Raw genomic sequence first — 16,176 nt, forward strand, 5'->3', positions numbered from 1 at the left:
ACACACTCGATCCTACCTTCAGCTCAACATGGAGCCCCACCCACAACCCCCCCAGCCCCACCCACACAGCTCGTCCTTGCTAAATCTCTCTCTCTCTCTCTCTCTCTCTCTCTCTCTCTCTCTCCCTCTTTCTGTTTTCTTCAGATCTTCACCCCTTTTTTGCTTTTTTGTAGGCGGGGATGGAGTTGGTGTTTGCTAGGGATGCTTGTTTTTTAAATAATATCTGGAAGATCAGGGGGGAAAGGGTTTGTATCCAACCAAGTTGTGCTCAGAGTAGACCCGTTGCAACTAATGAGCCTAGATTAGTCCTCACCCCTTAATTTCAACGGGTCTACTCTGAGTAGGACTGACCTTGGCTGCAACTCAAGATCTGTAAACTTTCCCACCTGGGTCTCATCCACTGCTACCTTATGGTCTTTCCTGTTTTCTGAATGCAGGCAATTCAAAACTAAATCATAGGAATACCCTCCCCCAATATCATAGAGTCATAGAATTCCAGAGTTGGAAGGGACCACCAAGGGTCATCTAGTCCAACCCCTTGCAATGCAGGAATCTCAGCTAAAGCATCCATGACAGGTGGCCATCCAACCTCTGCTTTGAATCCTCCAAGGAAGGAGAGCCCACCACCTTCCATCCCACCGTTGGAACAGCTCTTACTGTCAGAAAGTTTTTCCCCCTGATCTTTAATATAATTGGTCTTTGGCACTCACTGCTGCAGGATACGGCTGCATCTCTTGGTATCAGATGCTTGCAATAGTGAATTGGCAGGGACAAGGGAGCCAGCAAGACAGACTTAATGTGCCTCACAAGCTGCTTGTGCGGATAAAAGACAACAAACTTCTGTAGGCTACCTTGAGCATCTTGGAGGAAATACCAGGCCTATCAATAAAATTGGCACAGGTAGGCTGTCTCCAAACATGGCTGGGGGACACACTTGTGACTCTCTCCTACACTGCTTGGTTGCTGCTGCCTGTTTTTAACAAGATCTGTTGTGCCCTTTAAACAGCTCTAGTCCGCCAAAGCTTAGTAAAGGTAAAGGGACCCCTGACCATTAGGTCCAGTCGTGGCCGACTCTGGGGTTGCGGCGCTCATCTCGCTTTCTTGGCCGAGGGAGACAGTGTACAGCTTCCAGGTCATGTGGCCAGCAGGACTAAGCTACTTCTGGCGAACCAGAGCAGCGCACGGAAACACTGTTTACCTTCCCGCTGGAGCGATACCTATTTATCTACTTGCACTGGTGTGCTTTCGAACTGCTAGGTTGGCAGGAGAAGGGACCGAGCAACGGGAGCTCATCCCATCACAGGGATTCGAACTGCCAACCTTCTGAACAGCAAGTCCTAGGCTCTGTGGTTTAACCCACAGCGCCACCCGCGTCCTTATGCCCCAGTAAATCTGTTAGCTTTCCAGGTGCCACAAGATTCCTTGTTGCTTCTAACCATCAGGACTCTATTTCTAACTAGCTATTGCTGACGATGGACAGCCATTGGTTTGGAGCTCTCCTTCTCCATGAATCAATCTAATCCCTTGAAAGCCACTTCAGCAAATTGCTAACCCAACCTTTCAGTGGCAATGAATTCCATAAGTTAATTATGCCTTGCTTACAGAAGTACAGTACTGTACTTCATTCAGTCCCTCCCACTTTATATTCATGGGTCTTTTGTGACATCTAGTGGCACAGTTAGGGAATATAACTCCAGCCCACTCAGCTTAAACCAATTGGCTCCTTCTGTCCTCTTTACCCATAAAAGATAAATCTCTCTTTGCCTTCTCTCACTCTTTCTCATGTCTTTCAGAAGACATCTGAAGGCAGCCCTGTTTAGGGAAGCTTTTAATGTTTAACAGACCATTGTATTTTACAGTAATACTTTGTTGGAAGCCGCCCAGGGTGGCTGGAAAAACCCAGCCAGATGGGTTGGGTATAAATAAATTATAATAATAATATTATTATTTTCCTTCTAACAATAGACCTTTTACACAAAATGCAAAGTGTTTCCTTCCTTTCCTCCCTCATGCCCTGCTCTCCCACTTCCACCGAATATTACCTTGTCCTCTTTTCTCCTAACCTCCAGGTCTTCTTAATTCCATCCCTGTTAAAGAGCATGTGAGCTCTGCATGAGTTGACTCCAAGGCATGGAGATAAAAGGGGGGGTTGGAGAGAGAGAGAAAAGAGGGAAGATGCAACATGGAGCAGGAACAATCAAGGCCAACTAAGGCATCAGCAAGGTGTTGTTTAGTCGTTTAGTTGTGTCCGACTCTTTGTGACCCCCTGGACCAGAGCACGCCAGGCACTCCTGTCTTCCACTGCCTCCTGCAGTTTAGTCAAACTCATGCTGGTAGCTTTGAGAACACTGTCCCACCATCTCGTCCTCTGTTGTCCCCTTCTCCTTGGGCCCTCCATCTTTCCCAACATCAGGGTCTTCTCCAGGGAGTCTTCTCTTCTTATGAGGTAGCCAAAGTCTTGGAGCCTCAGCTTCAGGATCTGTCCTTCCAGTGAGCACTCAGGGCTGATTTCCTTCAGAATGGAGAGGTTGGATCTTCTTGCAGTCCATGGGACTCTCAAGAGTCTCCTCCAGCACCATGATTCAAAAGCATCCATTCTTCGGCAATCAGCCTTCTTGATGGTCCAGCTCTCACTTCCATACATCACCACTTGGAAAACCGTAGCTTTAACTATATGTACCTTTGTTGGCAAGGTGATGTCTTTTTTAAAAAAGCAGAGACATTAGCAAGCTATTGTTGTTGTTTTTTAGTACCTACCCTTTACCCGAATGCCCCAGGGCAGGTTCCAGCATTAAAACATAATATTTAAAAAATTGAAACAACTAGCAACCATAAAATAAGTGGGTCCTTAAAACATGTGCCTCAAGTGTCAGAGACGTGACTTCAGCTCTATCCTGACAGTGGCAGACTTTGAGCTCTCAAGTTTCTGAATTGGTCGCATTGCCCTAAAACCACCTCTGCGCCAAAAGCTGTCTAATGAAGGTGCCAGGCACACCTCTGTGGGGAGGGAGGTCTACAGCTTAGAGGCCACCACAGAGAAGGCCTCAAAGGCCACCACCCCCCTAAGCCTCTGAAGGAGAAACTATGGAGAGGGAGTTTGGCCAAAACATCTGGAGGGCCCCAGGGGAAGGCTGCCCTCCATTTCTTGATGTGAAGGCCAGCACGAGGGCAGATATGCAAGGAGGGAGCCCAGGGATGATTGTGTCATGCTTCTCCCTGCGCATGTGTTAGAGGCCGAGGGGATGAATATTTAACAGCCATGAATGATTAAAGACAATTTCCCTCCATCTTAAAAACTCTGCTCTTGGCTGGCGCAACAGAGGCTTAGTCAATGCTTTCTTCAGTCAGCAAACTATAATCTTCATTCTTCTGTCAAATGCCTTAAGTCAAAAGACTGAAGCTGGGTGAGGAGCCAGACTGCCCCAGACAGTTGTCACCTGTCCTGTAGACATATTGCTCGCAGTGTCTGTTGACAGGTGACCTCATCCCAGCCACCATGCTTTATTGACATATACTGTGCTGTTAGGATTTTTTTTAATCTGCAAGGGCTGAGATTCCTTTCCAGCTGAAACCGGTGGCCTGCATGTTTGCTTCCATGTCCTCACAATACCTGCTCAACCTGTACGTTTGTTAACAAAAAGATTACTACAGAGACACTAAGTTTCCAGTGCTTTTTGCTCCACAGGAAACTCCTTCTGCCCTGAACTCCCCATAGCTTGGGGGGGGGGGTTTGCTGAAGGTTGGGCCCTGAACCTGTGCAAAATGCTAACGTGTTGGCCCAGAATGTTTAGTGCCCGCCTTGACACAGGAAGAAGCTTACTGAGAGAGAAAGAAAGATAGATGTCCTAGGTTTTTAATGGGCTAAATACTGGAGGAGTCCAGGTGAAAATATCTCTTCCCTTTGGGGAATTTCTTCAGCTCTTACGGTGTGCCAGCTCCCAAAGATGTCAAGGGATCTGGAGGACAACTGGGGTTATCCTCCCTCCTCTCTTTGAAGGGGGCCTTGGTGTCTGCAAGCCCAATAGCCACCCGGCTTGCAGAATCGTCTTGGACAAGCACCTTCAAGTTTGGCTTCAGCACCTTCAGGGTCACGCATTTCAGCACCCTCCGCACCACCGTTCCTTGGCCCGTCAGGCTCTCTGGGTACTGAGTCCAGGAACTTTCTCCAGGCTCCCAGTGGTAAATGGCATCGTGAGTCCTAGATGTGCATACCCCTCCCATCACATAAATTTTCCCCTGGAAGTACGCGGCGCCTGCAAAGGCAAGGGGCAGTGGCAGCGGAGGGATGGTGACCTCGCTGCTTATGACGCCATCCTCGCGCATGAAAAAGCATTTCGAGGTACATGGAAGAAGCTGGCTGAACCTGCTGTTTGGGTACGCCTGGGTGTTTTTTTTGGCAAAGAAGCCCCCTAGGACACAGATCCCGGTCTCCATGGTGACAGCAGCTGCACCGTGGAGACAGAATTCCAGAGGCACCTGTACCCAGGTATCCAAGAGGATGTCATAGAGAAGGATGCCCTGGTAAACCACTTCGTCGGAATCTGCATCTCCTCCGATCAGGTACAGCTTGTTCTTGTACGAGGCCGAGGCAGAGAAGCGCAGGATGACGGGCAGGCTGGCGATGGGTGACCACGTCTGCTTCACCACGTCAAAACTCTCCGCAGAGGCGAGGGGGCCTGTGTCATTCCAGCCACTCAGGGCAAACAGCTTGTGCTTGCAAGTCAAAAGTATGTGGACGGACCGGGGCGTTGACATGGCGGGGAGCTGGAGCCAGTGGTTGGCTACGGAGTTGTATTCGTGCAGCGCCTGCGAGTAGGAGCCATCAGGGTGTTTGCCCCCTGAGATGTAGAGCTTGTGATCCAGGGCTGAGCATCCAGGGAGTGCCACGAGCTCTAAAGGTGGCAGTTTGGTCCTGGACCCCGTAGCTGGATCCAAGCACTCCATGTAGCAATCCATATCTTCGTTGACGGAGAGGATGTCCCTCAAGCGAGGCACTTTGATGCAGATGATCCTTTCCTGGTACATGCCTTGCCGGAGACCCCCACTTGCCTGCAGCCTCCCTGCCCCATCTAGGTCTCCCCACTGCAGTTCCACTTGCTGGTCAAGCGTCGCTATGTCTTCCTGGACTTGTGCAATTTCCCTGGGCGTCAGGAGAGGGAAGCGGACATGTTTCAGGAGCGTCTTGAGTACCGGAAGGCGCTCAGCGGGTACGGCCGCCACCCACCGCTGCACAGCCCAGAAGACGTACATTTCGGAGGTGATGACTAAGTGGCCTGAGGAGATGAGGCAGATCAAAGCTCCGAGGTCGAGATTCGGGAAATCCTTGTGTTCCAAAAGGGTTTCAAAGTTGAGGCCCAGGTAGTGCATTGTGCTTCGCAGCAAGGTGGGGTTGTTGTGAGCGTAGGCCAGCATGTACAAATGGAAACAGTTCTCCTTGGAGATCCTCTCTGTTAGGTATCTGCCAGGGAGCAATGGAAAGAAAGAACGTCACTGGAAATCCTGTGGGTGGGAGCCGCTTATTCCTTTGGCTTTCGAAACAGGTGTTGGGGAGAAATGTAAGAGGAGCCAGACCTCTTGAGCTACCTGCTGATGTGTTCAAGGGCTGGTGTGACCTGGAGCCGGCTGGCTGCTGTGAACAGATCTTCAGCGTTCTCTGAAGTGAGGGCCAGTTCCCCCGAGTAGAGATAGGCTAGCAGATTCTGGAGGAGGGAAGGATCCATGTCTTTCAGCAAAACCTCCCCGTCTCTGGATTCCTTAAAGTCGCTCGTAAACACAGCCTGGAAGTAAGGGCTGACGGAGGCTAATAGGGCCCTGTGTGGGAAATGGAGACCGTCAGATTAGCCGTGGAGCAGCTGGGTACCCTCAAGTACCAACCATCCTTTTACCCTCGGTTGCCCCACCTGCAAAGCGGGATAAATCATATCTCTTCTCTTGGAGGTATGTTGTGAAGAAGAAGAAGAGTTTGGATTTGATATCCTGCCTTTCACTCCCTTTTAAGGAGTCTCAAAGCGGCTAACAATCTCCTTTCCCTTCCTCCCCCACAACAAACACTCTGTGAGGTGAGTGGGGCTGAGAGACTTCAGAGAAGTGTGACTGGCCCAAGGTCACCCAGCAGCTGCATGTGGAGGAGCGGGGAATCGAACCCGGTTCACCAGAATACGAGTCTACAGCTCTTAACCACTACACCACACTGTGCTTATGCAAAGGAGGGGGTCTTTTCTGCGGTGGTGCTTCTGAGTACTAGCTCAGACCATGGGAGGGGAGTTGCTCTTGCGCTCAAATCCTGCTTGCAGATTTCCCACAGGCCTTTGGCTGGCCGCTGTGAGAATAGGATGCTGGACTACGTAGGCCACTGTCCTGATCCAGCAGGATTTTCTTGTGTTTTTATGGTCTAACTCTGAACTCCCCCTTCTAAAGAGTCAGGCCAAGTGCTGACATTAAAAGCTGTTCAGCACCTGGTTAAGAGCTTCCGATTTGTCCATGAGTTTTAGACTGTAGATGGTTTGGGAAATTGTGTTTTATTCTGTTTTTTTTAAAAAAATAATTTTTATTGAATGATTTTATGTTACAAAAAAACATTACAACCATACTACCACAAAATATAATTGAGAAATAAAAATTACATACATCAGTATTTTGTTTGTTATTTGTTATTTACCGTCTTATTTCCTCCCAAACATTCCATACCCAACACACACGCACACACACAGAAAAAGAAGAAAAAATAATAATAATAGTGATAATAATGAAAATAAATATTTTTTCCCTTTTATCTTACAAACTCTTTTCTTCAATTTCCTGTCAAGTCCCTTCACATATGTTTTATCTTAGAATTGAATGTACACAAAAAAACCCTTTCTATATAATTTTTTCAATACATTCAGAAAACATAATAAATCCTTAATTGTTATCCACCTCCTTTTACTTCCTTTGTCACTCGAATGCTAGCATGGAGTCAAAACTATTATTGTATTTTTGAACATATCTTCTATAACCATCCCATTTCCCCGCAAATTTTTGCTTTGAGTTTGCTAGTCAATTGAGCCATCTCCACAAATTCCTGTAATTTGATTTGCCAGTCTATTATTTTTGGAGCCTACTGATCTTTCCATCCCTTGGCCACGAGTATTCGAGCCGCTGCAGTTGCATACAAGAATAACTCTCTTGAATTTTTTTGGGAAATTGTGTTTTATTCTGTTGGCGGGGTTTTCAGGCTTTTATTTTGTCTTCCCCTGTTTTGTTACTGTTTCCAGTTGGTTTTCAAATTGTATTTAGTCAGACTTTCGTATGCCACCCTGCGAATAAGACCTGAAATGAATAAATAAATTCCCATATCCAACGGCACTGTCTACACATTCCCGCCCAGTGGGATATTAGGGAGGCTTCCAAACTTCCAAATTCCTGGGATTTCTTGGCATGGGATGTAAGAGGTTTTTATTTTTTTCCCCCACCACTTTCTCTGGGAAAACACACTGTTTACCGCTGAATTGGAATAAACGTCAATCGGTTTTTCTACAGATTGTTCTGATTCAGTAGCAAACATCAGGGAATGAGGAAGGACAAAAGGAAAATGTCTTGGATCTGTGCCTGGGAAACACAGGAGAAGCAGAAATGTGGAGGAACTCTAAGAAGAAGCAGGGCTGCTTGGCTCCATTTGCTAAAAGGGCATTTCTGGCCCTCCTGTCCGGCATGGGACCCACCTGTTGCACGGAAACCGCTTCCCTCCAGCTACCAAGGTGGCATTGCAGAGTTCCTGGGTCTTATGGAGCTGCTTCAAACCTGAGGGAGAGGGAGGAAGATGAAAGCCTTCTAGGTCATTATAGCTGCTCACCTGAGGGGAAAGGGCAGCCCCCTAGAGAGGGGAGGTTAACGTATGGGCCATAACATACAATCCAGAACAATTGCTCAAAAGCCCCTGTCCAGGGAGAATGAAAGTTTATTTTTTATTTAATTATTATTGGAATTTTATTTACAATATAACACAACCCCCCCACCCCACCCCAATACACAAATCCACCCTCATTAAACGTGAACATAACATACAGTGAGCATAACATACAACAATACAAACAACCAAATAAAAGGCTTCCTTTATCCTGCATCTGGCCTCCTTATTTACTAAACTGTTTCCTTTATGAATAATTATTAAGATTTTTCTAATTATAACAAATATCCACAAAGTCTCCCGCAGACATTAAATGAAACAAGTCCAGGTATGTATTTTAGGGCACTGTTTTGTGAAGTATTTTGTGAAGTATTCTTCCCCATGCTTTTTGAAACTCTTGTCTAGTGTGATCTCTAATTGCCTCTGTTAATCTAGCCAGTTCATCTTGCCATTCCTTTTTTGTTGGCACAGTTTCTTTTTTCCAGTTTTTAGCAATTAGGATCCTTGCTGCTCAAGGAGAATGAAAGTTTAGTGCAACTGGATTGTGCTCTATGGTCCCCTCTGCTAAATCACTGGGAGGGGAGAGGTGTCACTCAGGATAACTGTGGGTCAGATCACCAAAAAGAACTCCCCCCAAACACCAAAATCCCCTCCAGCCATTTGTGTTTTATTCTTTTATCTTTTGTTAGCCACACACTGAATGTATGCGCCTTACGCGGGGCTACCTTTGAAGGTGACCCAGAAACTACAACTAATCCAGAATGCGGCAGCTAGACTGGGGACTGGGAGCGGCTGCCAAGACCACATAACACCAGTCCTGAAAGACCTACATTGGCTCCCAGTATGTTTCCGAGCACAATTCAAAGTGTTGGTGTTGACCTTTAAAGCCCTAAACGGCCTCGGTCCAGTATATCTGAAGGATATACAACCCCCCACGTTCTGCCCGGACACTGAGATCCAGCGCCGAGGGCCTTCTGGCGGTTCCCTCCTTTCGAGAAGCAAAGCTACAGGGAACCAGGCAGAGGGCCTTCTTGGTAGTGGCGCCTGCCCTGTGGAACGCCCTCCCATCAGATGTCAAAGAGATAAACAACTGCCTGACATTTAGAAGACATCTGAAGGCAGCCCTGTTCAGGGAAGTTTTTAATGTGTGACATTTTAATGTATTTTTAATCTTTGTTGGAAGCCACCCAGAGTGGCTGGGGAAGCCCAGCCAGATGGGTGGGATACAAACAATAAATGTATTATTATTATTGGCCAGACCTTTGAACACCTGGACCCAGCAAGTGTTAAAACATAAGCCAGGCTAGCTTCCTGATGAGCCATTAAGAGAACCAAGGATAGGGGCTCTGTGGCAGAGGACAAATGGGTGGGCCACCTCCTCCCTCTCTTAGACAGTTAGTAGGACAAAGCAGGAGATTGAGGGCAGAATTTGCTGTGATGTGACCTAGAGGGGAAAAGGTTACAGCCTGAAAAAGGCAGAGAGCAAGAGTGTGCCATGGCTGACTTCTGTTTGACTCCAAGGCTGTGGCTATGGGAGAAACAAGACCATTTTGGGGTGTTGATGCTGTGACCCCCTCCATCACAGGCTCAGGGTATATACATGTGTAAATAAACCCTATATCCTGATGACACCACAGTCTCTGCAGTGTCTCATTTCCAAAAGGAAACACAAACCCTGGGTAAGCGCCTGGAACCCCTGGAATCTTGCACTGATCAGAGTTTGGGGTGACATGTGGCAGTATATTATCGGGCAGCCTATATAAAAACTGTTAATGATAGCAGCAGCCAGAATAATATGTTGCTCTTATCCTGTCATACAGAAAATGCTGCAATAATTTGCTGCTGCCAGGGTTTCAAGACCAGAAAAAAAAGGCTTTGCTTAGGTGGCCAAGCGAGATCAGAAGGCTGGGCGCCCAGTATTTATTCCAGGACTGGAGACTTTCCACATCCCCTCCTACCCCCGAAGAGGCTTTGGCCTCAAGGACAATGAGGCTGCCGGCTACTATAGAATCATAGTGTTGAAAGGGACCAGGGGGGTCATCTAGTCTGACCCCCTGCAATGCAGGAAGATTTTGCCCAATGTGGTCCGAGTTTGAGGTCAGCCTCGGACTCACCCTGGCTGAAACAAGCCTTCAGTGAAGATGTCTCTGGCTCATGCTCCTCCTCCTTTCTGCCAACTTCTGCCATGTCTGCTGGATCCATGCCTCCTGCTGCCGCCAAGTCCCGAGGGGCTGCCACTCTCTCTGGGAACCGGCCCAGGGGGGACTCCGACCTGCCTCCCACTTGCCCCCTCAAAGCCTCTCTTAAAAGCAGCCTACAGCTCAGGCACCAGTGTCCCTGGGGCAGCCATCACCACCACAATGGTCGCCGTGGCACCTTGGGCCTCCTCAGGGCGCCCTAGGAATTTAGTGGCTTGCCCTGGCTCAACTTGCTGCAGCAACCGTTGTGAAGATGGCGCCTTTGGGAAGCCTGCGGGCCCTTGCTCCACTCCCTGAATGTGGGAAGAAGGTTGCAGTACCCGGGATAGCTCCTTGCCTCACAGCAGATCCATGTGGCACCCTCTCCGCCGGACGAAAACTCGGTTTCTTGTGTGGAAAGCTGGTTTTCTTTTTATCTTGCAGATTGTGCAGGGGTAATTGTAGTACAGTGGTACCTCGGGTTAAGTACTTAATTCGTTCCGGAGGTCCGTTCTTAACCTGAAACTGTTCTTAACCTGAAGCACCACTTTAGCCAATGAGGCCTCCTGCTGCTGCCGTGCTGCCGGAGCACAATTTCTGTTCTCATCCTGAAGCAGTGGCGTAGCATGGGGGTGCAGGGGGGGCCGGCCGCACCAAGCGCAACATCTGGGCGTTAGGGTTAGGGGGCGCAAATCCACGGGTTAGGGGGCACAAATTACTTGCCTTGCCCCGGGTGCTGATAACCCACGCTACGCCACTGTCCTGAAGCAAAGTTCTTTACCTGAGGTACTGTTTCTGGGTTAGCGGAGTCTGTAACCTGAAGCGTATGTAACCTAAACCGTATGTAACCCGAGGTACCACTGTATGTGTTTCGATAAAGACAGCTTACATAGAAGAGATGTGAAAACTGTGATAAACAGAGGTCACTAGGAGAACCTGCTTATTTTAAGAATGGGCCAAGAATAATCATTTTATTTATTAAATTTGTATACCGCCCTATACCCCCAGGAATGTTTGTGCAGGAAAACTCAGCCTTGAGCTAGATAGAGAGAAAACAGGCACCCTGTCTAGGGCTGGGCAATATATCGATATATCCTCCAACAATGGTTCGAAGCCCATATCGTCATAGCAATTTCATAATTTTTGACCTGGCAATATATCGCGAATCATGACGTACATTAGGGGCTGGGCGGTATATTGACCAAAACCGGTTTGAAGTTCATATTGTGATATCAGATTTATAATTTGTGGCCTGGCAATATATCGCGAATCATGATGCGTGTGTGTGCTATGCAAAAATCACAATGCGGGGAAAACCGTGAAGACAGCCATTGCCTCTACATAGCTCCATCCTGACTGTAGATATCATGACATATCTGTATATCACGATTGCGATGTCGAACACCAGATACCACCTTGCCGTGACCTTCTTGTTGAATTAAGCACCCGGCTCTGCTAACGCAGGTGTGCTTTTCCTCTGAGAAAGTGGCTTAATTTTTACATGTGTAAATGTAAGCTATAGTATAGTCCATATAGTTAAAGCTATGGTTTTCCCAGTAGTGATGTATGGAAGTGAGAGCTGGACCATAAAGAAGGCTGATCGCCGAAGAATGGATGCTTTTGAATTCTGGTGCTGGAGGAGACTCTTGAGAGTCCCATGGACTGCAAGAAGATCAAACATATCCATTCTGAAGGAAACCAGCCCTGAGTGCTCACTGGAAGGACAGATCCTGAAGCTGAGGCTCCAAGACTTTGGCCACCTCATGAGAAGAGAAGACCCCCTGGAAAAGACCCCGATGTTGGGAAAGATGGAGGGCACAAGGAGAAGGGGACAACGGAGGACGAGATGGTGGGACAGTGTTCTCGAAGCTACCAGCATGAGTTTGACCAAACTGTGGGAGGCAGTGGAAGACAGGAGTGCCTGGCGTGCTCTGGTCCATGGGGCCACGAAGAGGCGGACAAGACTAAACAACAAAACAAAATGCAAGCCTGCATCTCTCTAAGGCTTTGTACTTTATATGCCTGTGGACACCACTTTCCCCCACTGGGCGGCAGTTGTTCTGACCAAGTAAAGCTGCCTCAAACATCACAATGGGGCATTTGTGGGGGGGGGGGCACTGCACAATTGCTTATAGTTTATTATGTGAGCCACCATAAGTACTCTAAAGGAAGGACTGAAATACAGTAACTGTGGTAGAGGAAGATAATAATAATAACAACCATCTAAGAAGAAGGGGGTCCAGGGCAGGTGATGTGGGCGAGTCGCTGGCGAGTTGGAGCTGGAGAGAGGTATCCATCCCATCTCTCCGTGGGCTGCAGCAAACCTGGTGATTTAGAGCCACCACAAAACCAGTGGGAAACATGAAAACCAACCCTGTCATCCAAGCTGCCATTGACCTCACGGCCGGGGCTGCAGGAGGCACTGCCCGTGTGATTACTGGCCAGCCATTTGATACCGCCAAGGTGAAAATGCAGACGTTCCCTGCCATGTACCGAGGGTTTGTGGACTGTTTCGTGAAGATTTACAAGCAAGTGGGGCTCCGAGGCTTCTACGAGGGCACCACCCCGGCTCTGGTCGCCAACATTGCCGAAAACGCCGTGCTCTTCATGTGCTACGGCTTCTGCCAAAGCGTTGTCAGGAGCATCGTGGGGCTGGACAAGAAAGCGACGCTGAGCGACCTTCAAAACGCCGCCGCCGGCTCCTTTGCCTCTGCCTTTGCCACTTTGGTCCTCTGCCCCACCGAACTGGTGAAGTGTCGCCTGCAGGCCGTGCACGAAATGCAGTTATCTGGGGAGGTCGTGCGAGGACGCAGTACAGTTTGGTCGGTAGTGAAAGGTGTCCTGAAAAAGGACGGTCCCCTTGGATTCTACCGCGGCTTCTCCAGCACTTTGCTGCGCGAAATCCCGGGCTATTTTTTGTTCTTTGGAGGCTATGAGCTGAGCCGGACGTTTTTTGCATTTGGAAGGCCAAAAGAGGAATTGGGCCCTGTGGCGCTGATGGTCAGCGGCGGTTTTGGTGGTGTGTGTCTCTGGATCGCTGTCTATCCCATTGACTGCATCAAAACTAGAATTCAGGTACTTTCCATGCATGGAAAGCAGGCAGGCTTCATGGTAACGTTTGCAAGCGTGCTCCGGAAAGAAGGTATCTTTGCCTTGTACTCAGGACTGAAACCTACCATGATCCGAGCTTTCCCAGCCAACGGCGCCTTGTTCCTTGCCTATGAGTATAGTCGGAAACTGATGATGAACCAGTTTGAGATGTAATATTTTTTCTTGTAGACTTACAATCATTGGAAACTTTTACAGATCGTGAGAGCTGCCGCAAGAACAAAAAAAATTAATCAAGTTTTAAAGATTCTGGTTTTATTTTTTAAAGTATCTGGTGTTTTAAATAAATATGTTGGGTTTTTTTTCCCTAAAACAAACACAAATCAAAGAAGAAGAATATAATACTTGAACAGAAGGATTTGCATTTACCCCAGGGTCAATTTAAAAAGCTCCTGTTAAGCTACTTCATTAGACTGAATGAAACGTCATTATTAAAAACCCTTCCAACTCTTCCCCGACTTTTATTAAAGTACCTTTGGCTATAGGTGTGCAATACCTGTTCCAATAATGGGGAAATATGCTAATCCACGCTTCTTTTGAAGGATTCTCTCTGCCCCATTAAAGCAATATTGCACAATTATCTCAACCCCTCTGAAGTGCGTCACCTAAGGTGAACAGTATTTGCTGTAGTAATAAAAGGATAACGAATATAATCTATATTTAACACTTCTGGAACCTCCAGGTATCTGAACATGTCTCTGAGGGCATGATCCAATTTAGCCTTAAACCCATTATCTCCAGAGTACATTTTCAATAGTGTCTACGTCCATGAGGACGACCTCGGAGGTTGTGGCCTCTCCTTCTCTGCAGGTTTTTAAGCAGAAGTTGGATAGCCATCTGCCATGTTTGATATCCTCCCGCCTCACGTTCCAGCAAAAGGGTTTAAGCCTGTGCATTTGGGTCACGAAACCACTGCAGAGTGTCGATTTTTCACACAAAAAAACCCCTTTAATTTGGGCCTCGTTTTTGCGGACGGGCGTAGCCTACTCTCTGCACTGGGTCCATAAGCTTGTGCATTTTTCTTTTCTGAACATCCCTCTGTTTGGAGGGCGTTGCAAAGCGATTCCCTCAAAAATGTTGGGATTTTCTGTGTCCGCTCCTTCCTTCCTCAGAGACCTAATAAGGAGCTGAAGGGGGTGAGGTAATCTGGTGAAGAATATAATACTACTTCTGCTAATGATAATCATTTTAATTTTTGCTCCAGGGTTGTTTCTGTGGAGAGGTTAGACATTTCTCCCCAGAACAGGCAGGGCTTTGAGCCAAGGGGGCAGAGACCCTCCAGCTGAGGCGCCTTTTTCTCCCCTGCTGGAGCCAAGCTCAAAATGGTTCCCTTTACGGAGCTGCCTTCGTCTCTCTCCTCAAGGCCTGGAGGGGAACCTTTCCAAGGCAACGATTTCTGGAAGATCGCAGCCAAATAACATGTATAAACACTCTTTCCCTCAGGAATTTATTCATGAGAAGGTTCTCCCTCCTCCATTTCATTCATATATATATATATATATATATATACACACATATACACACGCACACCGTATTTTTCGCTCTATAAGGCGCACCAGACCACAAGACGCACCTAGTTTTTGGAGGAGGAAAGCAAGAAAAAAAATATTCTGAATCTCAGAAGCCAGAACAGCAAGAGGGATCGCTGTGCAGCGAAAGCAGCGATCCCTCTTGCTGTTCTGGCTTCTGGGATAGCTGCACAGCCTGCATTCGCTCCGTTAGACGCACACACATTTCCCCTTACATTTTAGGAGGAAAAAAGTGAGTCTTATAGAGCAAAAAATATGGTACACACACACACACACACACACACATATTATATACATATTCATACACCCCCCCATATTTTTCAGTGTATAAGATGCCCCCCATGTAGGACGCTCCCCCCATTTTTGGGGACTCCAAATTAAGAAAACACCCCTCAGCACTACCCGTGTATAAGATGAGCCCCAATTTTAAACCTAATTTTTTGGTAAAAAAAAACACAAAACCTGTGTATATATAATTTTATTTATTTATTTTCCATTTAATAATATACATTCACATCATTATTATCCACTTTACCTCCCTGGCTCTTTATACTGTAATAATAATAATTTAATAATAATTTATTCTTTATACCCTGCCCATCTGGCTGGGCTTCCCCAGTCACTCTGGGCGGCTTCCAACAAAATATTAAAATACAGTTTTATTGCTTATCGACTTCCTTCCCTCCCGCCTCAGGGCTTTCAAAATTAACCTTTATATCATTGCATTTTGTACGTTTTCCAATTCCAATTGCACTCATTACAAAATAGCTCAAAATTTAAATAAATATAGAAAGGTAGAAAACTTCTCATTACAAGTCAAGAAAACTTCTCATTACAAGTCATCGGACAGCCCTGCTAGTGATGTTAATTGCTTACGATAATCTGTCAGATATCGTATAAATTTACTCCAGTCCTTTTGGAATACTTGATCATGCTGGTTTCGGATTTTGCCCGTCAGCTTCGCCAGTTCTGCAAAGTCCAACTTCTTCACCTGCCACTCTTCTTTTGTTGGTACTTCTTCTTGTTTCCATTTTTGAGCTAAAAGAGTTCTTGCCATCGTTGCATAAACAGTCTTTGATCTTCCCTTGTTATCTTTTCACCCACTATACCCAATAAAAAGGCTTCTGGTTTTTTAACAAAAGTATTTTTAAACATTTTCTTTAACTTATTATATACCATTTCCTAGAAAGCCTTTACCTCTTTACAAGTCCACATTATGTGGTAGAAGATACTTTCCCTTCCCTTTCATTTTCGGCACTCATTGGTTCTCGTCTTGCACATTTTAGCAGGTACCTTCTGTGCATCATTTTCATAACATTTTCTGCATGCAGCAAAATTAATACCTCCCTTCCACAACCTTTTCCAGGATTCTAACTGAATATTATATCCAATATCTTTAACCCATCTCCTTCCTCCATTGCACCCCCTAGGGTTGTTCATATTTTATTTTGAAACTGAGGAATCCCACCCCATCCTT

At 46.8% G+C, this 16,176-nt stretch overlaps 1 protein-coding gene and 1 pseudogene across 3 annotated transcripts; one reads left to right on the forward strand and one right to left on the reverse strand.

Annotated features, from left to right (window-relative positions):
* Nucleotides 1-3,831: 3,831 nt before the first annotated feature.
* On the reverse strand, nucleotides 3,832-10,228 carry LOC310851450 (kelch-like protein 6). Of its 2 annotated transcripts, XM_083753890.1 has the most exons (4): nucleotides 10,000-10,228; nucleotides 7,701-7,779; nucleotides 5,584-5,811; nucleotides 3,832-5,458 (listed from the first exon to the last, which is right to left on the reverse strand). In XM_083753890.1, exons 1-4 carry the CDS (start codon nucleotides 10,085-10,087, stop codon nucleotides 3,922-3,924), a joined length of 1,932 nt encoding a protein of 643 aa, XP_083610016.1. In that variant the 5' UTR covers nucleotides 10,088-10,228; the 3' UTR covers nucleotides 3,832-3,921. The 2 variants fall into 2 exon arrangements, with proteins under 2 accessions (XP_083610016.1, XP_083610017.1); XM_083753891.1 differs by lacking the exon at nucleotides 7,701-7,779 and having other exon boundaries at nucleotides 10,000-10,195.
* A 1,341-nt stretch (nucleotides 10,229-11,569) lies between these two features.
* LOC310851612 (mitochondrial ornithine transporter 1 pseudogene) lies at nucleotides 11,570-13,620 on the forward strand (annotated as a pseudogene). Its single transcript has one exon. The product of its transcript is annotated as a mitochondrial ornithine transporter 1 pseudogene (transcript).
* The last annotated feature ends 2,556 nt before the right edge of the window (nucleotides 13,621-16,176 follow it).

Source organism: Podarcis gaigeae, assembly GCF_964106915.1.
Source record: "Podarcis gaigeae genome assembly, chromosome: 8".
In the NCBI taxonomy this organism is placed as follows: Eukaryota; Metazoa; Chordata; class Lepidosauria; order Squamata; family Lacertidae; genus Podarcis; species Podarcis gaigeae.